At 42.4% G+C, this 21,451-nt stretch overlaps 2 protein-coding genes across 3 annotated transcripts in view; one reads left to right on the top strand and one right to left on the bottom strand.

Annotated features, from left to right (window-relative positions):
- Positions 1–1,160: 1,160 nt before the first annotated feature.
- Positions 1,161–21,122, bottom strand: LOC309396562 (cAMP-dependent protein kinase inhibitor beta-like). Of its 2 annotated transcripts, none has more exons than XM_081961753.1 (3): positions 21,028–21,122; positions 4,907–5,058; positions 1,161–3,342 (listed from the first exon to the last, which is right to left on the bottom strand). In XM_081961753.1, the coding sequence occupies exons 2-3, from the start codon at positions 5,049–5,051 to the stop codon at positions 3,260–3,262; spliced, it is 228 nt and encodes a 75-aa protein (XP_081817879.1). In that variant the 5' UTR covers positions 5,052–5,058; positions 21,028–21,122; the 3' UTR covers positions 1,161–3,259. The 2 variants fall into 2 exon arrangements, with proteins under 2 accessions (XP_081817879.1, XP_081817880.1); XM_081961754.1 differs by lacking the exon at positions 21,028–21,122 and adding an exon at positions 11,740–11,816.
- Positions 19,956–21,451, top strand: part of SERINC2 (serine incorporator 2) — a 45,117-nt gene continuing 43,621 nt past the window's right edge. The window contains exon 1 of the mRNA XM_081961752.1: positions 19,956–20,247. Coding sequence (XP_081817878.1) covers positions 20,209–20,247 — 39 coding nt within the window. The 5' untranslated portion in view covers positions 19,956–20,208. The remainder of the gene's footprint in view (positions 20,248–21,451) is intronic.

Below are 21,451 nucleotides of genomic sequence, written 5' to 3'. Positions count from 1 at the left end.
TTCCTCTTAAGTTAAATATGTATCCAAAAGAAAATGTATATTTGATAATTCACATAATAACTGCAGCTAGGATTGTATTTGCACAAAATTGGAAAAATGGAGAGATTCCTATGGATGAGAATGTCATTAGGAAAATATTTGAATGTGCAGAAACGAATAGGTTAACACTTGCAATTAAAGAAAAGGAACAATCTTGATTATTACAACATATGGGAATTATTTTGTCAATGGTTAGAGAATAAATATGAAAAGTGGAAAAAAAGCTGATGAGTGTAATAGAGAAAATGTTTTAATAAAGCTAAATCAGTTAAGAGAATTGTTATGGTATTAGGTATGGTATATATTAGTATTAGTATTAAGTTAGGAATAGATAAAATAATAAATATGGCTGTAAATTGGAATTGTTGTATAAAATATTTGCACAAAATATTTGTACCCTGATGATACAATGTTTAATGGAAGATGATGTTTGAATCAAAATTAATTGTGTGTGTGTGTGTGTGCGTGGGTGGGTGTTGTATTTGTGCTGATAAATAAATAAAGGGAGACTAGTATAGATCTATTTCAAGATATTTAGCTCTCATCAGCTAGCCATACCCTTACTGGGATTCGAACCTGGGCTGTATTACATATTAGGCAGATGTATTAGCCACTAAGCCACAGGCTCTCCTCCTTATCAGCTGAGCCAGGGAAATAGGTATGTATTTAGTGGCTAATACATTAGTGGCTAATACATCTGCCTAATATGTAATACAGCCCAGGTTCGAATCCCAGTAAGGGTATGGCTAGCTGATGAGAGCTAAATAGCTTGAAATAGATCTATACTAGTCTCCCTTTATTTATTTATCAGCACAAATACAACACAAATATAAAAAGGCAACATTAAAAATATGGTTTTCTGCCTGGATGGTTTCCTGTAGTGAGCCAATAGACAGAAAGGGGAGTAGTGAGTTCCCTCCCATATTTGGGCATACCAGCGGTTGTAAAACACACACATTATATATATATATATATATATATCCAAAAGAAAAAAAATGCTGCAGAAAATCACTCAGATTGAGCCATGCAACACTTCACCCTCAATTTGCAGTAACAATTTCCAACAATGAAAAGATGTGCCCTGCAAAAAAAGGGGATTTTGTCTTGTGCGAAAGATTCATACTGCAACTGAGACAGGAAAAGCAAATTGTGTTCTCGATGGTAGAAATTTAATGAGTTTTGCACAATCAGATCCTCACTAGACATAGTTTTTCACTCCAGAAAAATGGTCAAATATGCATTTCCCCTCCTCCCCAAAAAGTTACGTTGTATTTTTGAACACACAGTTGACTTTTCAGGATCCCCGCCCCCCGTTTATTTTCTATTACGAATGGAACATATTAAATATATCCTGCCTTAATCCGATGATTACAAATGCCATTTTCTTTAGAGGCAACCGCTATAAAATAAATTGGGACTATTCAATCTCTGTGCTTCGTTTATCTTCAACTTCTGAAAATGTTTTGCACCCGCTCATCAGTTCAATTGTTTCTCAGTGATATGTGTTTTTTTTAACCTATATTCACACACAAACGATCAATATGATTTGAGGTCCTTCTGGGATAATTGCTTGCTTGCTTACGTGTCATCAAGTTGGTGTCAACTTAGTAACTACCACAATTGGGACCAGAATGTCTGGTTGCCAAGCACCCACATTTTGATCATATGACCGTGCGGATGCTGTGAGAGTTGTAAATGCAAGGACTGGTTGTAACTTTAGGTAGATTTTTCTCCTTTGCGATCTGTCCCCAACCGGCTTCTTCAGATCTTTCAATAGTGCACTTATAATTTTTGGGAGAAGGTGTATCTGTTATTGATTTGTTTGGGAGCGTTATTGGATATTACAGAACATTTTAAATCCTGTTTCTGCATATTGGAGAGGAAGCCGTTCAGTCACTTGGGTCTAGAAGCCTCAATAAATAAATAAATAAATAAACAAATAAACAAATAAATAAATAAATAAACAAACAAAAAATATAGCAAGGGGTTGGGTTTCATTATGTGTCTCCAAGTGATTTTTTTTACTCCTAGCGACCACATGGGTAGCTTTCTTCCATGTTGGTCTATCCCTAACCTGGCCTTTCAGGTCTTTTGATGTGCTTGGTTTTTAGCAAAAGCTACTTTATCTACATGTGACTTCTTCCTTACTGATTTCTAAAAATAGAAACCCAGAACAGGGCCACAAAAAGCAAGACAGAAAATCTGTCTTCTCCATCTATTAACCGAAAACTCTGTTCATCAAGAAGGACCAGTTGGAATTCCACTTCAATGGCACTTGATCCAAAGTATGAATGTCTATCTGCTACTTCTAGTGAGAACTAAGGGATCTCTAAAATGACTATAAATGGCTTGTCCAATCGTTATGAAATGACCTGAAAAATCTCATAAGGGCAGCTACCTTTGGCAATAAACAGCCATATTGATTTCCTGTACGTGAGATGCTCTTCATCTTATTCCACAAGCCAGAACACTTTCCAAAATAGGCAGATTACTTTGGAAAGAGCTTCCCCCTTGAGAGGAATTCAACAAGGGCAGAAGGAGCCGACCTCCGTTGCCTCTAAAATGTTTTGTGGAGAGGACTGTAGACCTGGTGGTGAAACCAACACACAATCTCCAAAAAGGGAAGGCTTTGCTTCCAAACTTCACAGTGACAGATGCATACTGTGAAAAATACACATTGTTAAAAAATAACAACAGCTCATGGATCTTTGAATAACATTTTGGACCCACAAATATATGGCAGATGCACAGTTAAGGATGACGTTCAGCGGAACAGCTTTTGTTTTGCATGTAGCTGGTTCCCATGCCAAGTTCTGGGCATCTCCAGTTGAGCTTCAACAAGGCCTCTGGCTGAAACTCAGAGAACTTGCAGCTTTCAACCAAGACAATCCTGAACTAGATGACTCCAAGCAACTTGATGGTACTTCCTGTTCATAGTTGCTCTCTACATCAGAGCTGTGGAAAGAAACTTAACTCTGTAACAACCCCTTCCATTCTGTCTTGCAGTTCTTCAAGTCCCCTCTGAAGAAGGAATACCTAAAGGTCCCACTCAGGTCTTTATAAAATGTGTGGTGGCTTATTTTTTCCATCCTCCTGTGTGTCTCCTTCATGCCACAGGATGTTAAGACAAGTTTCACCAGGTAGCCCCAGCAAACTCCAGGCAAACTTCTTTGGATGATAGGAAGCTTCTCCTTCTTCAGTTGGCTTCCAGGAGGAAGGGTTAAGAGGTATCTTTCAACTCTGGACTTTGGGGTGCTGGTGGAGGCACCTCTGTGACTGGGGACTGCATTTCTTGTGATCTGTCTGGGGAAAGAAAAGCAGAGAAATATGAAGAAAGTATTTGTCAGTGGTGACTAGAAAATGAGACAACCAATGAGATCCACACATTGTGCTAAGCCATGTCTTGCTTAATTGTGATTTATTGACAAATAAATTGTAAAGTTGTGAAGTTCTCACAAAGCACTCTGTCTTGGCCATAAATCTCAGCTTTGTTAGTCCTAAATATGGGATAGGATAGAGCAAATCAGCTACTGATTTCTCCTTACAAAAGGGAATCCATACCCATGGAAGACCATATTCAGTCCTTCATAAAGTCCTTCATAATCATCTCTTTACCAAATCTTACAGTCACAAATAAGTCACAGTGTCAACTCTGAAGCTGACCTAACTGAAGGCTTTTGGACCACTTCAGTATTGCCACACTGGAGCTGAGGGATAGGGAGTGGGGATTTGAGATAGAGGTGATTCTGTAGCCAAAACAAAATATTTTCTCTTGGGAACCAAGGACATTCTCACACCTGGTCAGAGGAAAGCAGAGTGATGCTACCCAGTCACCAGACTGCACCATGATTGGACCATGTGACTGTTTGTTTTGAGAGGGTAGAAAAGCATTTACTTTTAATTAAGTGAAAACCGTGGGAGTTTTCGGAGTTGGCTTTCACTAGATCTGTGCCAATATGATATTTCTGTTCTTTGAGGAATCTGCTGACCTTGGAGTTTTGCTTATTATAGATTTATTACTTGGAGCCCTGACATACAGCTGGGTATATGTCCAGCAGTCATTGCCAGCCATGGAAGGGAGAGAGTGGTCTTGCTAAAGCCCAGCAAGCCATTGATGTCCAGAGATGACTCTTCCATATGAGTCATCTCTGTCAGAATATTCACGAACTGGAATAGGACATAGCAACAGGTCAGCCATTGGGGACTGGCTGGAATACGACATGGTAACAAGGTCAGCCAATGTATAGGCATGGCAACTGAGTCAGCCAATGGGAACTATTTGGTGACTGAGAGCTATGCCAGATGGCTAGGCGCCTGGGTGTGGCTTAGTCCAACTGTTCTGTAATAAAACTGCAAATCTGTGCTGAGAACTAAACAGCTCTGATCTCTGAACTGAAACCATTCGCTCCTCTCTACCACATTGAAAGAATCTGCTGTTGGTATTGTACATTTACTCATGTGTTATTATGTATATAAAGAAGTTAATGAATCCTGCTGAATCAGTTACCTGTGTGTGCTTTCTGGATGTGATTTCTGCAACAAACTCTGACAAACTCTAGTTGGGAAGAATTCTTTTCTCAGATAATTACTTTCAAGCCAGAACACTTTGGCCTGCTTCAGCCTGCCTTGGCAACATGCTAGTAAGGAGGTGGAGACCCTTGTATGGGGCTATATCCCTGCACTGACAGCAACTAGTGCTGCTTGTGGAACTGAGGAGCACTGCGAATTATCCAAACAGGAAGTGGTCAAGGCACAAATGGCTGTGAGCAAACCCTTCCGATCCAGGACCAAGGACATGAAGAAAGAAGGAACTACTCCATTGGAAAAGAGCTCCCCCGATACAAGAAATGAGGCAAATAAGGTCTACCTGAGGAAATAGACATTTCTGCCAGTTTCAGGGGCAAGTCGGTGGGGCTGACCCCAGCTGGTGAGCCCAGGATATCCGGCAAGGCGTTTCTTCGGCCAGTGCGCCCGGATGATGCAAAATCCAGCACAGGCTCCACCTCAGTCATACTTTCCCTGAAACGACACCAGAATCGCTAGAGAGGCCAACCATCTCAACTAAGGCAGAGGGAAATTTCCCCCCCTTCAAACAAGCTTCCATTCAGCCAAATCATACACATCCAGAATGTGCCCATTAGGGTTGGTCAACTCTTAGATACGTTTCTCCTACATTAATTTGTAGTTTGTTCAGTTTTGGCTAAGCGTGTTTTATTAAGTCAGCCAATGTTAATTTATTTCAAAAGCCAGGACAGTGGAAAGCCTTTCTTTCGGGGACATTTATTGGAAAAGCAATTTGATCAGATTGAATCAACATTCTGATATGGATTGATGAAGAGGGTTATGATCTGAATTGATTTTATGAATGAAGCTGGCTATTTTATTTGGATTGGACCTGACTTTGGCATCACTGTAGTAAAACTTGATAAGCAAACAATGGCTTCTTATGATGTATGCTTGCCTCCCCATGTTTCTCCTTGCCCTTAGTTCTGGGCAACTCTGGATTTTAATGAAAACAAGATCTAACTCAGTGGTGGGCTTCCAATTTTTTTACTACCAGTTCGTTTGTGCGTGCACAATGCTTCCGTGCATGAGCAGAAGTGTCTGGATAGATGGGTGGAGCCTCCCGCCACTGCTATTACTGGTTTGTCCGATCTGGGCCGAATGGGGGGCAACCCACCTCTGATCTAACTAACCTCTTTCTTTTCTTCTGATGGCAGCAAGATGCCCAAATAAAACTGGAAAACATCCAGTCTTCTGAACCCACGATGTGGTGCAACTCGGAGTCCATAATATCTGGAGACCCAAGAGTTTCTCAACCTTTATGTAGATCAGGTTATCCAACCTAGAAAACTTTGGCTTCAATTCCTAGAATTCTTAATAATGGCCATGCTGGTTGGGGGATTATAGGAGTTGAAATCCACACGTCGCAGAGTGGGCCAGGTTGGGTAGCTTTGATCTAGATGACGAAGGCATAGCTAGACCCAGAAAACGATAAAGAACGGGAGCTTTTTGTGATACAGTGGCATTCACTGTGTCGCTTGGTGTGCACAAGCATCTGTGTGGATGCATGCTGGCATCCTGATTGCTATTCCCAGACTAGATAATTGGGGTAGTCAGCTGAAGGGAAAACCTTGAAGGATCACTCAGCCAGCTGCTGCCACCCACCTCTTCAAAGAAAATCCTGCTCAGCTGTTCTTTCCCCAGACAGTCTTACAGATGCTCGCCCCCTACTCCTCTTCTCTAGGCACTTCGCCATCTGTTTTTGACATGTGGTTAAAGCCCTGCCAGCAACTATAGTCTGCAAACTCATGTTCTAAGGAAAGTTGCCTTTTTCCTTTGATGAAGGGAGGGTACCTGTAACATCTGGATGAAAAGTGGCTGTGCAAAGCTGATAGATTGATGGCCACTGGTGACTTTGCCTTTTTCTGAGTTTTTCCAGCCCGGTGTCCATGTCAAAAGTTAATATTCACTTTTCCAATATATAGTTATTTTTTAGAAATCTTTTTTTAAAATCAAAACTATTCGAGATCCCAGCAAAAGCTCACACCAGCATCTTGGATTACCCAGGTAGCTCTTAAGTTCTCATGTTTGAACAGGGCCTGCTTCTGCTGGAGTTTCTTTCAGATCCTTGCACTTATAGAAGATACCGGTTAAGAAAATGCCCCTGACTTCATCCAACAATCTGAGCACTGTGGGGCATAGAAGCGAATGTTTATAGCTCAGGATTGAATTATGAAGTTCTTCGTGGTCTCTGAGCTTGGGTTGTTTGCTTGCAGACATTTCATTGCCCAACCAGGTAACATCAGCAGCACAAGGTGATGATGTTATCCAGCTGGGCAATGAATTGTCCCCCAAAACACAATCAAGCTCAGAAGGCATCAAGATTTCACTATAGGAAATGTAAGATGGACTTGCTTATTCTCTTCATGAATGCAGTCTTCATGTTTCTCTTCCCTTAATTTTGGCCCTGGAAGTAAGTGTGGCAGTAAAGATACCTATTTGATTGCCAGGTGACTGGGGAAAGTGGGAAGAATAAATGATAATCAATGCTTACTTCTAGGTGACATCTGGTGGAAGAAAGTGGTCAGGGGCTGCCACAAAGAAGAAGGAGTCAAGATATTCTCCAAAGCACCTGAGGGCAGGACAAGAAGCAATGGATGGAAACTAATCAATGAGAGAAGCAACTTAGAACTAAGGAGAAGCGAGAACAATTAATCAGTGGAACAACTTGTCTCCAGAAGTTGTGAATGCTTCAACATGGGACGTTTTAAAAAAGATGTTGGATATTCATTTGTCTGAAATGGTGTAGAGTTTCGTGCCTAAGCAGGACCTCCAAGGTTCCTTCCAACTCATGTTATTCTATGAAGGTTTTCCCCTCTCTTCCAGGCCATAGGGTTTTCCCCCCATACTTCGGATCATCCTTATTAGCTTTTTCTGATTTCTCTACATCCTTTACAGTAAGTGAACAAGACAGCTGAGATGAATATGTATTGATAGATCTTCAACACGACATGGTGTCAATGGAAAGAACTCACACTTTGGGTGAAATGTTGTGAAATGTTGACTAATCACAAGCCCTATATATCTCCTTCAAGAGTCAAACAGCACAGGGGCAGTTTGACTTGGAGGAGCTGACAACACGACATGCGATCTTGAAGCTCCAAGATTGCAGTCGATACTTTTGCCTCTGGATGGTCCTTTTGGACCTAAACCGTCCCGAAGAGATGGTGACAGGGAAGAGTATGTCCTGCTGATCTCAGGGACACCGCAAAGTCCCTGATTGATCAAGGAGAATCTCTTTTTGCCAGCGACAGAAGTGCAGCCATTGAAGCTGCTGAAGTTGGGACAGCTCCGGAACGGTAGGAAAATGAAAAGAGAAAATGTGTCCATCTGGTGAGGAAATCTTATTATTATAAAAGAGACTACCCCAAAAAACATTAAAGCTAAATTAAATTTGAAAACAGAAGAGAGTAAGCGGCGAAATTAAGCTACATTAGACAGTGTGTTATCCTTTTTTAAAAATTTTCTTTTACAGATGGAACTTTTGCAAAAGTTTCCTATTCTTTAAATTGAATGGATTAGTTTTTCTTCTTCTACTTTTTATATTCTTTTTTAAAAAATATTTATGGATTAAAATCTTTTCCCTTATTTTTATAATGCTGGATTTGATGGGGGTTTTTTTTGCTCCATTTAAGAATTTTGTTTTCTTAAGCCTGGAATATAAAGAAGATATAAAAGGAATACAAAGAGGGCTGTAATAACAGAGGAAAAGGAAGTCACACTGCCACGTGGAGGCTGGAGGCTTGGAAGGCTTGGAAATATTGTCTTTTCTTTTTTCTCTTTGATCTTTTGACTTTGTATTTCAAGGTTCTTCAGCTTGTTTACAGAGAGTGATAGTGAGAAGTGCATGGGTTGTTTATACAGGTGCTCTTCGGGAGCTTTATTGGCAGCTGGAGTGGAGTGAAAACAAAGCCTTGTCTTGAAAGATTATAAATGAACTTGCTTTAAATTTAATAAAAAGTTTTGAATGCCAGAGTGGCAGTGTTTACAAGTTGGAAGAATGGACCAACATGAAAAAGAAACCTTAACATTGCAAAATATTATGTTTGAAATTCAAAAATTATTAGATGTAACAGAAAAAATTGAGAAGAGATTGGAGAAGGATAGCCTGTTTGGAGTAGTGGTTAAGACACCAGACTAGGAGACCATGAGTTCTAGTTCCACCTTAGATATGGAAAGCCAGCTGGATGACCTTGAGCCAGTTGCTGTCTCTCAGCCCTAAGAAGGGGGCAACAGCAAATTATTTCTGAAAAATCTTACCAAGAAAACTGCATGGACTAGTCCAGACAGTCCCTGGGAGTTAAAAACTGACTTGAAGGCACAACCTCCACCCCCTCCCTGCCCCCACCCTCAAACCCCTAAAATAGGGGTGTCAAAATACATTTCATTGAGGGCCACATCAGGGTTGTGTGTTTGACCTTGTGGGGGGGCAGGATGGGTGTGGCCAGCTCCATGTCACTCATGTCGGGGGCACCTGTGGCGGCCCAAGCACTCTGCCAGGAAAAATGGGCTCCCAAGGTCCGTTTTTGCTGGCAGAGGTACCATGGGCCACTCCTTTGCTGTTTCCAGGGTGGCCCTGCAGGTCAGATCTAAGCAACCTGTGGGCCAGATCCAGCCCCCGGGCCCCGAGTTTGACACTCCTGCCCTAAAATATAATCTATGGTCCCAAGCCAGTATAGCCGGCTTAACCCAACAATTTCAGGCAAAGATTAAAAGAAAACCCAGAATTACAGAAGGCTACATGCAATCTTCCAACTCAATCACTGTTTCGTGGGTTTTTCCTTCTTTAAAGCTTACGTGCCAGGTAATCCCTTGCTATCCCAGGTGCTGCATCCACCTGATGTCTTATATCAGCAGGGAGTTGAGCCAAGTAGCTTTTGCATTTACAAGTTCTTTCAGAGCCCTACTCAACATGTCAATTCTTCTTTATGAAACTGTACATTCTTTGTCAGCAAGATGACGGAGAAATCACTTCTTTCCATACAGGAAAAAATGTCTTCAAATTGATCTTGACTCTTGTTGATTTACTTGGGTACATTGTGCAGCTTTCATAGCAATGTTATGAAAGTGGTTTGTCACTCTCTTCTTTCAGGATATTCTCTCCTCCCCTTAACTTTCCAATCTAATCTACAATTGAGGGATTTCCTAGCGGCCTCTCCTTCAAATATTTTCCCAGGCAAATATTAACCAGGTCCAATCCATTTCATTTTCATTTACTGCTACCTTCCTGTGCTGTGTAGGCCCTTTTAGCCAAAGCTGGTAGAGAAACAGATCTCACACCCCTTTCTGTGTCAGCACCCTGGTTGTGGACCTCGGTCCTGGAAGAAAATTACCTTGGAAGATGTCATCTTAGCTCATTTTGGTTTAAGAGGGCTGCAAAAATTGCTGGCGTTTTCCTACTGATAGCCCTTAGTGCCAGCAATCAAAATTGGTTTGGGAATGATGCCGCTCCATCTTTCTCTTTTTAATTTGACTTTTCTGATAAGGACAACAAAATAAAAAGAAAAAAAGAGGAGAGGCAATGGGAAATGCAAAAGGGCACAAAGGGAAAGGTGACATCATCAGCTTGTTTAACTTCTGTGAACAAAGCAGGATATTTCATTTTTATTAGCTATTGTTTGAGTCTGCTGTCTGAACCGCCCTCAGCTGATTGATTTTAAAGTTGTGTATTGATATAAGGTCCTTGGGGGGTGGGGGGAGGCAGCAAAATGCTTACAGTTCATGCGAACAGACTTTAAAAAAATCATACCCAGCCTGCATATTAAAAACTAATCTGCTAGGGATGAAAGCTATTACCTATGACCCAGGCAGCACCTTCCTACAGTACATTGGGATTATGCAATTCAGTTGGCGGACTTTAATACCAGGAAGCTTAGGAAGCAGGAGAATGAGCAAATGCCTTTGCAGAAGGGGCGACTTGGATAAGTCAGCACCATTCTAAGGATTGCAATTGAAGCTTCCCTCCAGATCCAGAGCAGGAAAGCTGGACAATGAGAGAGAGGAAGAAATGGGAAGTGCTTAAATAGGGCACGAGTGGGTGGAAGGTGGGTTTCTGGCATCCACCTTTATAGTGAGAAAGGAGCTGGCTGTTGGATCATTTGAGCCCTCTCAGAGGCTGATTGTTGGTAAAAGAACAAGAGACTACGGTTGAGATCACGCAACACACAGCTAAGCCAAGAATGAATGAGCTTACTCCAATGTGTAAATCCACCCTTTGAATTGGGATTTAAAAGAGAAGTTTTTTGTGGGTTGGCTGCATTCCCTTTTTTACATATTGTCACAAAATATTCTGGACTTGATAATAGTCAAATTCTGCTACCTGCCTAATTTTTGGTACTTGCACAATGGTCTCTCTCTTTCTCAATACACCCTGACTGACTTCCCAACCTCTGGTTAACATCAAGCACTCAAATGCATAAAAGCCCATTGAAGTGAAACCAAAGCATCCAGGGCACATTTCCCACCCCACCCCATCCAAGGTGTCTGCAATTGTCAGCCAAGCAAATCCCAGCCTTGCTTAGGCTGATGCTCCTAATCCATCCTCATGGCACTAGAAACGCTTAGCCCTTAAGGAGGGGTGGTGGGGTCTCACAAGAACCCTTCTGTAGCAGCAACAGATGAGCATTGCTAATCCCAACTCCCCACCACACCCAAAACCCTCCAACCCCACCTTCTTCTCATCCTTGAAGAGGTTTCCAGGCTTGGCAGCCCTTCCCGGCTTCCCTTTGGGAATTGCAATGTGCTTGCTTGGCATCTTTGCAGAATGCTCATTAAACCTCCTAATGCACCCAGAGATGGAAGCAGCTGGAGAGTCGAATGCTGCGTTGTGGAAAGTTTCACCACCTTGGGCTTATGCACCCATGCTCTTCCAGAGGAGCCTTTCCTATTCTATTCCCCACCTTGCCTCATCGTCTTCTTTTGTTCTTCAAACCTCCAGGAAGCCAGCATCCTAACCAGGGGCTCATCAACAGATTGCATCCAAGCCAACCAGATGAATAACGTTCACGGTTACCTGTAACCTGCCCCTGCCTGCTGCCCCTAGTCCACCCTCCCTCTCTCCCTCCCTTCCTATCTGGAAAGTGCAACCCCTCCTCCTTCTACTCCCAACGAGAGGAGCAAGCAAGCTGACATACTTACCGAGGGAGTTGTGGAAAAAATGGAAGGGTTGATCTCCAAGGAGGACTGTCAGACAAGGTCGGGGAGCAGGGGAAGAATGATCAGTCATGGGATCTGCCTCGAAGCATGTTTCCCCCACTGTTCCTAATGCGTCTCCATGGTCTCTCCCGGAGCATCCCTCTTCCTCAATTTGCAAGATGCTTTTGGGTATCAGCAGACTGTGAGTTGCTTGCCTGGAACGCCTGCCGGATCTACCAATTGCTTCGAAGGGGGTGCAGGAGGGAGGCTCACATACATTTGGTGGCTCTCCTTGGCCAGGTAAGCTGGCGTCACCCCCTCTGCCTTTTCCACCTCCCCTAATTCAAAGGAAGATAGCTCGAATTCCTTGTTTCCCATCAGCCTTGCATAAATCTCTCCCCCCCACTTTCTCCTCTCTCAGCTTCCTCCTGCCCTGCCTCTCAGTTGGCACAACTCTGGGAGTCTGCCTCTGCTACACATGGTTGTTTTGAGCTGCTGGGGATGGGGGGGTGTTGATAGATTCACCTCCCTGCCGAGCAAGGCTGTGTTTAGTTCGCTTCTCTCCCCAGCATTCCCACGCCCTGCTCCCCGCCCCCACTGTCATTTCTGAGCAACAGGTTATCAATTTTATTTTATTTTTGCACATCCCTGTTCTTTTCGCACAGGAACCCCACCTGCAGCTGTAGGATGGTCCCATGGCCACTCCAAAATTGCTCTAGGGTTGGAGCAGAAGCAAATATTTCTTAAAGGAGAAAGGCAATTTCCTGGAAGGACACCAGTGGGCTTTCCAGGTTCCAAGGTTTAATCTTTGCATTCAGGTTTTGAGAACTGTCCTTGCTAAGCTTTAAACAAAGGAAAACACATAACGAGAAGTGGGGAATGAAAAGGAACATGGATTGGCATTGAAGTTAATGGATTCTAAGAGAGACAGTCTGACTGGGCTCTTAAATTAGACGCTAAATCAACATGACGGATAGGCTGGCTACCAGTCTTAACTTCATTCTTCAGAGTAGAGGAAAAGGTCCCAATCCAATTGGGGGGAAAAAGCCACCTGGATTTATTTGATTTTTTTTTTTTTTTACAAGGAGGTTTTCTTGGTAATCTGGTTTTCAGGAATGAAGCGAAAGTACATTTAGAAAGACAGGAAATCGAAAGCTGCTCTTGATACTGTATGGAATGCCTGGGTTTGCACAATTAAGGCGGGGCTGTTTATTACATTAAGTGTAGTTTTTAAAAACCACCGGTTTCTTATCTAATCCACAACAGATGGATTTGCAGAACATACTTAGCCAAACCTAAAGAGCCACAATATGGTTTTTCAGATGTGTTCCAACTAAGCCACCACACAGTCAGTCGGTTGTGTTTAATCACATGCATCAAAAGTCTTGCATCAAAAGTCTTCAAGCCAACCATGTGCCAAGGTTTAATAGACTTTTTCATCCACCCTAACGGAAAAATGGCTCCAAGTCATCACACTTGGACTCAGGATACCTTGACTTAAACCATGGATGACGTTAGCTAGTTTGGGTAATGAAACATCTGCAAGAAAACAGGCAGGCCCAGAAAACAGCAGGAACCCCTCACGTCAACCCTGAGTGGCAAATATTCTCCTTTATTGGAACCTCGACTTCAGTTGGGACTCACAGTTGGAATATTTGTTTCTAGCTCTTATCACTTGCCCAGAGGGGTCTTCTGTATATCCTGCAGAGAGCTCCTAGCCTTTAACAGATAAGTTAGACTTTTAAGAAGAAGCATAACCTTTGAGTCATAGTGTGGTGTAGTGAACTGGAGCCAAGGAGGTCCAGGGTCAAGTCCATCCTCAATCATAGAAACTTACTCATAGTCTAGTGACTCTAGTCCAGATGCTTGCTCTGAGACACTTCACAAGGTTGCCATAGGGAGAAATAGGAGGAGAAAACATAATGTGTGCACCCTTTGATGAAATGAGTAATATCATTAAATAAATGAATAAAACAGGACTTGCCATGACTTAGGCTTGGGAGGGGGATGGGGAAATTTTAGTTGCACTAGTGATGGGCCCTGAGACCAGAGATCTCAATGTCCAAGGCTCTGGGCTAGAACCAGCAGGAAATCCCTACAAAGCCCTCCTTGCCTATGACCCACTCACCGTGACTTCCTGAGCCTAAATGAAATCAGACTGTGTAATCAGTCAGCCAAGTAGCCTTCAGCCAAGTAGCAGTCCTACCTTCTTAAAGAAGGCTAAAGTATCTACATTGCATGAAAGGAACAGACCCTGAAGGGACAATCACATTGACAATTTGATAAAGCTAATTATTGCTTTGATGGGACTGTCCAAGGTCCTGAAGGAAAACTTGAGAAGAAGGGCAGGTAGTCTTAATATTTTCTGTTAATATTTAACAGCTTCCTACAATTCTTTGCCTTTGGCCCTTCCAGCTGTGGCTGATGGGAACTGAAATCCGAAATGTATCTGCATTTCTGAATGGATGCTTTGTTATCACACATGGTTTGGTTTTGGCTTAACACCTTGTGTGAACTTAGCTTTGTGATTTGTAAACTTGATTTATAGATTGCAATAGTTTATTCAACAAATGAAGACTAAACTCAGCTATAGCCAAGCAATATGTGCAAATCTAACAAAGTTTCCCAGGTGTGGTGTGGTCCCTTCCAGATATGAGGGGGGGGGGAGACTGTAATATGCAAAATTTGCAGCCAGCAGAAACATCTGGATGAATGTGATAGATAGATAGATAGATAGATAGATAGATAGATAGATAGATAGAAAGATAGAAAAAGAAAAAGAAAGAAAGAAAGAAAGATAGATAGATAGATGATAGATAGATAGATAGATAGATAGATAGATAGATAGATAGATAGATAGATAGATAGAATTCTTTATTGGTCAAGTGTGATTGGGCACACAAGAAATTTGTCTTCAGAGCATAGCTCTCAGTGTACATACATGCCACAAGTGATAAATCATAATCATAAAAATACATTCATCGTAAATTATAAGATACAACACTTAGTGATAGTCATAGGATACTAAACAATCAGCATAAATCATACTAGGGTACTAAATAAAACAATATAAATCATAAGATACAAACAACAAAGTTATAGCCATAAGATAAGGAAATAAGTAATATGAAAGATGAGAAGAAGAATAGTAAGACAGGCCTTCTAGGTAGTTTGACAGTGTTATGGGAATTAGTTGCTTAGCAGAGTAATGGCATGCGGAAAAAATGTCCTTGTGTCTAGTTCTTTTAGTGTGCAATGCCCTGTAGCATCTTGAGGGAAAATATTGAAATAGTTTATGTCCAGGATTTGAGGGGTCTGTAGATGCCCAGATACTGCTGAAGCAGTCTGATGTATACCATATTCAAAACACAAAAGTATCAGTGCATAAGTATTGAGTAATATTGAAGGTTGTCACACTTTTCAGTTAATGGCTTCTTAATATCCTGGTAGTCTTTAGTAAAATGTAAATGCTATTTTTTTGTTCTTGGCCTTTCTGGGTATTTTTATGCATGGATTCACACTAGCTATAAATAGTTCTCCCAGTGAGAAAGGCTATCCTGTTATTATTTCCAAAAGTGTGAGCATTAAATGTTTAAAATCTTTTTTAAAACCCTAAAATCAAAAGCAGCCTGATAGCATCTTTTCAGACTAATGCAATGACTCCATCCTGCCACCTCATTCTCCATCGTCCTCTCCTTTTTTTGCCCTCAATCTTTCCGAGCATTAGGTTCTTCTCCAGTGAGTCCTTCCTTCTCATTAGGTGGCCAAAGTATTTGAGTTTGCTCTTTAGGATCTGGCCTTTTAAAGAGTAGTCAGGGTTGATCTCCTCTAGAACTGACCGGTTTGATTGCCTTGCAGTCCAAAGGACACGCAGGAGTCTTCTCCAGCACCATAGTTCAAAGGCCTCAATTCTTTGTGCAAATCTGCTTTTCCTATTAGCCGTGCATTCTGAAAGTAGTCTTCAACTTATCACCATAGATAGGAATGGATCCTCTGTCACTAAGCAGTGCAATTAAGTGGGTTGTGACCAATTTTATGACGTTTTTGCCACAGTTATTAAGCAAATGAACATAGCCATTAAGTGAATTTGGTCTCCCCCCATTGTCTTTGCTTGTGGGAAGTCCCTTGGGAAAGTCACAAATGAAAACCATGTGACGTGATTCTCGGAAGCTGAGACCATTATAAATACATGCAGTGTCCAAGCACCTCAATCACAATCATGACCTTGGGGACACTGACGGTTGTAAATGTGAGGACCAGCCGTAAGTCCTTTTTTCAGAACTATTATAACTCTGAATGAATAATTAAATGAATGATTGCCAGTTGAGGACTACCTCACCTTCTCCATGACCCATACAGACATTGTCTTTTCACCCTCATTTCAGAGAAGTCAACCCACTGCCCACTCTTCCAGCCCCAGTTGCAGTTTTGCAGGGCACAATGTCCTCCTTCACAAGCTCAGCTCATGCTGAAGGGTTTACTTAAAGCTCTCGGTTATTTTTCATCCCTGACTGCTGTTATATTGACATCCTCTTTAGATACTGTGCTGGCTCCAGGCAACTCACTAACCCCTTTCATAGGACTCTAAATATAGTCCCAGCAGCTAAGCAGAATTCACTTAGCAGCCTGGTGTATGGGTGACTGCGTACCAGCAGCTCTGGAACAGATCTTGGGGGCAGTTTGCAAGAGAGAGAAAATAACTTGCAATCTGAGGTTGATCAACCCCCCCCCCCGCCCCTCTGCACCAGTTCTATTCCAGGTTTATTTCTAGTGCAGTCTGATTTCAGTTTCAGTAACTCAGGTTGCTCATGAAATCCTTGCTTGCTCCCTCCCTCCCTCTCTCTCCCTCCCCACCCCACCCCACCCCCCCAGCCTGGCATTTCTTCTTGTATGATTTTTGCTCTTTCTGGTTGAGCCTTCAATTGCTCATTCTGACTGCAAGTGATTTTGCATACTTCTTTGTTGGGTTTAATAGCAAACAGCTTGCAATTAAGTTCACACAATATGCTAAGAATAATCCTTGCGCTGCAAATCCATACAATGGCTCGTTTTGCGAAATGTACAAAACCCGCCTGCATGATGGCTTTGAACCACAAACGGTGTAGCCTTTATGCTATACTATTAAGGGGTTTGTTTGGTTTCTGGCTCTGTGTTGTATACAAACGGAGCCCCTTTGTTTTGCCAACTGGGTTGAGCAAGAAATTGTTTAACAAATTATGTAGCAAACTTTTCCTTTTAGGATTAATGGATAAATGGTTAGGGGGGAAAAGCAACAGGAGATTAATTCAATATATGATCACAGCAGTGAGATTACTGTATGCGCAGCAATGGAAAGATTTGAGACTATCCACTCTGGAGGGGTGGTTGTTAAAGTTGACAGATTTTACTGAAATGAATACATTGACTTCTTTGATTAGAGAATTTATTGGTGACTGGAAGCCTTTTATGATTGTGTGTGTGTGTAAAAATAAAGAACGGACTTTTGACTTATGGTTGGGATGATTAGAAAGGATAGGTTATAGAAGGGAGAGTGTCAGGATGTAACTTTAGAAAGAGAGGTCAAAACATACTTATAATTGCTGTGAAGAATATCAGAAACCACTTTATACTTTCTTTTTCTATATTGTTAACTTTTTATTTTTTTTCTTGCATTTTTTCCCTTTTTTTTACTTTCTATTAGTTTCCATTAGCTTTTATCTTCTTGTTTGAAATTGTTTTAATTATTACACAAGCACACAGAGACAAAATGGTTTGTAAAATTCTGAAAGAGAACCCAGCCCAAGAATACATGGGATAAATAGGTACGTAAATATAAAGGTTCTCCTCGCACGTATGTGCTAGTTGTTCCCGACTCTAGGGGGCAGTGCTCCGTTTCAAAGCCAAAGAGCCAGCGCTGTCCAAAGATGTTCTCCGTGGTGACATGTGGCCAGCATGACTAAATGCCAAAGGCGCATGGAGCACCGTTACCTTCTCACCAAAGTGGTCCCTATTATTCTACTTGCATTTTTACATGCTTTCAAACTGCTAGGTTGGCAGAAGCTGGGGCAAGTAACAGGAGCTCACTCCATTATGTGGTGCTAGGGATCCAAAGTGCCAAAATGCCGACCTTTCTGATCGACAAGCTCAGCTTCTTAGCCACTGAGCCACCGTGTATAGATGGGACAGGAACTATTTTAAGAACAATTTCCAGGTTTAAATATTCCTATTGGAATATGGATAAAGGTGCTCCTCTCTCTTGTGACAGGACAGTTTGTACTTGTTTACTCCTTAGCTATCGTTTGCTTTTGGTTCCTTTAAGTCAGAGTTAACACTCTTGGTGATTGTCTGGACTGATCCCTGCAGTTTCCCTGACAAGGTTCTTCAAAAGATGCTTACCATTGATTCCTTCCTAGGGCTGAGAGAGAGAGAGAGAGACTTTCTCAAGGTCACCCATTTGGCTTTGAATATAAGGTGGGATTAGAACTGACAGTCTTCTGATTCCTCATCACACCAAACTGGCTCTTTATATAAAAACCAAAGATAGATAGATGGTAGATGATAGATAGATAGATAGATAGATAGATAGATAGATAGATAGATAGATGATAGATAGATGATAGATAGATTGATTGATAGATGATAGATAGATGATAGATAGATGATAGATAGATAGATAAATAGATAGTTGATAGATAGATTGATTGATTGATAGATGATAGATAGATGATAGATAGATAGATGATAGATAGATAGATAGATAGATAGATAGATGATAGATAGATAGATAGTTGATAGATTGATTGATTGATTGATAGATGATAGATAGATAGATGATAGATAGATAGATAGATAGATAGATAGATAGATAGATAGATAGATGATAGAGATACATCGATAGATATATATTGTACTGAAATTTAACATCATGTAGCACAGAGGTGTTATGCTGCCAGTTCGCACCGGTTCAGGCAAACTGGTAGTGGCGGCAGCCCAAGGCTCAGCTCATCCACCCTGATGTCATCAAGAACCTTCTGCGCATGCGCTCCCGCTACCGAACCAGTAGTGAAGAAAATAGAATGCCATCTCTCATGTAGCATGATGTGTGAACTCTGCCAATCCACAATGGACGTTTGAGTAGAGTCAAACCCACTTTTCTACTTCCAAAATATTATTGCAATTTCATTATTTTTATAAGACATTTATCCTATTTCTTCTTGCAGCCTTCCTTATTTCGATCTACAGTAAAACGGGACAGGAAGACATCCATTAGCCTCAAATCACTCCAAGATCTGTGTTCGTATCTGCAGGTATCCTAATTCTATGCCACCCGCTCATGATAATCCAGTCTTTAAAAAGCACGACTTCAAGACCCAATAGTGCTAATAGAATAGAATAGAATAGAATTGAATTTATTGGCCAAGTGTGATTGGACACACAAGGAATCTGCCTTTGGTGCATAGGCTCCCAGTGTAGATATAAAGACAAGATACATTCGTTAGGAATCATAAGATACAACACTTAATGATAGTCTTAGGGTACAAATAAGCAACGAGGAACCAATCAATATATAAATTGTAAGGATAGAAGCAACAAAGTTACGGTCATGCAGTCATAAGTGGGAGGAGATGGGTGATAGGAATGATGAGAAGACTAATAGTAATAGTAATGCAGACTTAGTAAATAGTTTGACAGTGTTGAGGGAATTATTTGTTTAGCAGAGTGATGGGCTTCGGGGAAAAACTGTCCTTGTGTCTAGTTGTCTTGGTGCGCAGTGCTCTATAGCAGGGGTGTCCAAACTTGGGAACTTTAAGACTTGTGGACTTCATCTCCCAGAATTCCCTGGCTGGGGAATTCTGGGAGTTGAAGTCCACAAGTCTTAAAGTTCCCAAGTTTGGACATCCCTGCTCTATAGCGTCGTTTTGAGGGTAGGACTTGAAACAATAAAGGTGAAGGGAGGGAAAAAATTCCCCGACGTGCTGGCGAGAAGCATCAGTCCGGGTTATAGCTCTAAGCCAGAGTTCTATCTACACCAGTCGCCCCTACCCCGCCCTTTCAAAGAAGGCGAGTCAAGTGACGTCACGCCTTCCAAATCTCCCGGACTGACAGGTCCACCTTAAAACAGCCTCCCAAAGCAGCCGAATCCTTCGCTCCCCGCCCTCCCTCAACCTCTCAGGCTCGTCACGTGACTCGCTTAATCATGCGCCCCTCCCCTGGAAGCCAGGTGTGTTGGACTCCTGCCCAGCCGCCCCTCTCCGCCGGCAGAGCCCAGGGGGCGTGGCCAGAGAGAGTCTGGGAAAGCAGCCTCGGAAAAGCCAGAGAGAGAGAGAGAGAGAGAGAGAGAGGCGAAGGCAGCCGAAGATTGCCGAGCGGTTTCCGGCAGGTCGCTCTTCGGGAGCCAAGCCCGAGCCGCGGAGTCGATCGCTTTCGGCAACTGCGCCGCACCGAGCTTGAGAGTTTGCCAGGCGGGGGGGCTCCGGAGGCGTGGCCGGGGACATGGGAGCCTGCCTGGGGGTCTGCTCTTTGCTGAGCTGCGTGAGTGTCTCGTTTCCCGCGTGGGGAGGAGTGCGTGTGTGTGTAGGGGGGAAGAGCCTGACTTTCCCGAGGCTTTTTTGTTTTGTTTCCCTGACTTGTCGGTTCTTTTTTTTTTGCTTATCGTGGGGATGGGGGTGGCGACGACACGGGTTGGCCTGGTGGGGGGGGAAGAAGGGGAAGGAGGAGTCCGGGGACCTGAGAGCGACGCCATTCTCGCCCCCTTCCTTCCCTCCCCCGCTATTGAGGAACCCGCTTCTTTGGGTCCCGCTCCGATCCTGCCCGGCTTTACTTGGAAACGGGCGAAAAGTTGATTCTCTTGCTTGGTTTCCCCCGTGGGAAAGCGCTCTTTCGCCCCAATAGTTGCCTTCATCTCCTTTGTTCATGCCCATCCTTATACCTGCGATCTTGTACATGTTTGACCAACTAATAAAGTAAAATAAACAAATAAATATTTCCTACTCCCCTCCCCTTCGTTCACGCCCTACTGAGAAAGGTTTATTTTTAGTTATTTAGTTTGTCAAACATGTAAAAAAACAGGTATAAGTATAAACATAAATAAATAGGTACGAATAAATGGAGACAGTAGGACAGGGACGGTAGGCACGCTGGTGCGCTTATGCACCCCCCCTAAAGACCTCTTAGGAATGGGGGTGAGGTCAACAGTAGGTTGCGGGGTCCTTTCAACTGAATGGGTAACCCACGGGAGGAAATTCAACAGGTGTGGCTCTTATACAAAGAGACATTTTCCTGTGTTCCGTGGGTGGTAAGAAAAAGTCTTACCGATATGAGTAATACTTCCTGGTTCTTTTTTTGAGTCTCGGGTTGGGAAACTCGCAGGTGATTCCTTCGCGGTTCAGCCAGGAGTTCCCAATCTCCCGAAATTTTGTGGATAGCTCCTTAGTTTCTTCCTTTCCTTCTTTTTATTTTTTGGGGGGAAATGGATGGGGGAAAGGCAAAGGTTCTCAGTCTGGTCTCAACCAGGATTGGCTTAGTTAATTTTATTTTTATTTATTTTGGTTTGTCAAACAACGTATGAGCAAACAAGTGTGAATATAACATATAAACATATAAGTATAAGCAGGTATAAGAATATACATAAGAAATGAGTACAAATAAATGGGAACAGTAGAACAGAGATGAATGGCACGCTGGTGCATTTATGCACGCCCCCTTACAGACCTCTTAGGAATTGGATGAAGTTGAC

This window comes from Natrix helvetica (genome assembly GCF_964273705.1).
Source record: "Natrix helvetica genome assembly, chromosome: 9".
Taxonomy (NCBI): domain Eukaryota; kingdom Metazoa; phylum Chordata; class Lepidosauria; order Squamata; family Natricidae; genus Natrix; species Natrix helvetica.
The sequence above is the reverse complement of the archived record's forward strand: the minus strand, read 5'-3'. Positions and strand labels throughout refer to the sequence as shown.

Bases quoted from the DNA above. Each gene is read 5' to 3' on its own strand.
- LOC309396562 (XM_081961753.1), bottom strand. From the start codon at position 5,051: ATGACTGAGGTGGAGCCTGTGCTGGATTTTGCATCATCCGGGCGCACT. The intron at 3,343-4,906 runs GTAGACCTTATT...TTCTTTCCCCAG, and splicing joins AGAAATGTCTATTTCCTCAG to ACAGATCACAAGAAATGCAG.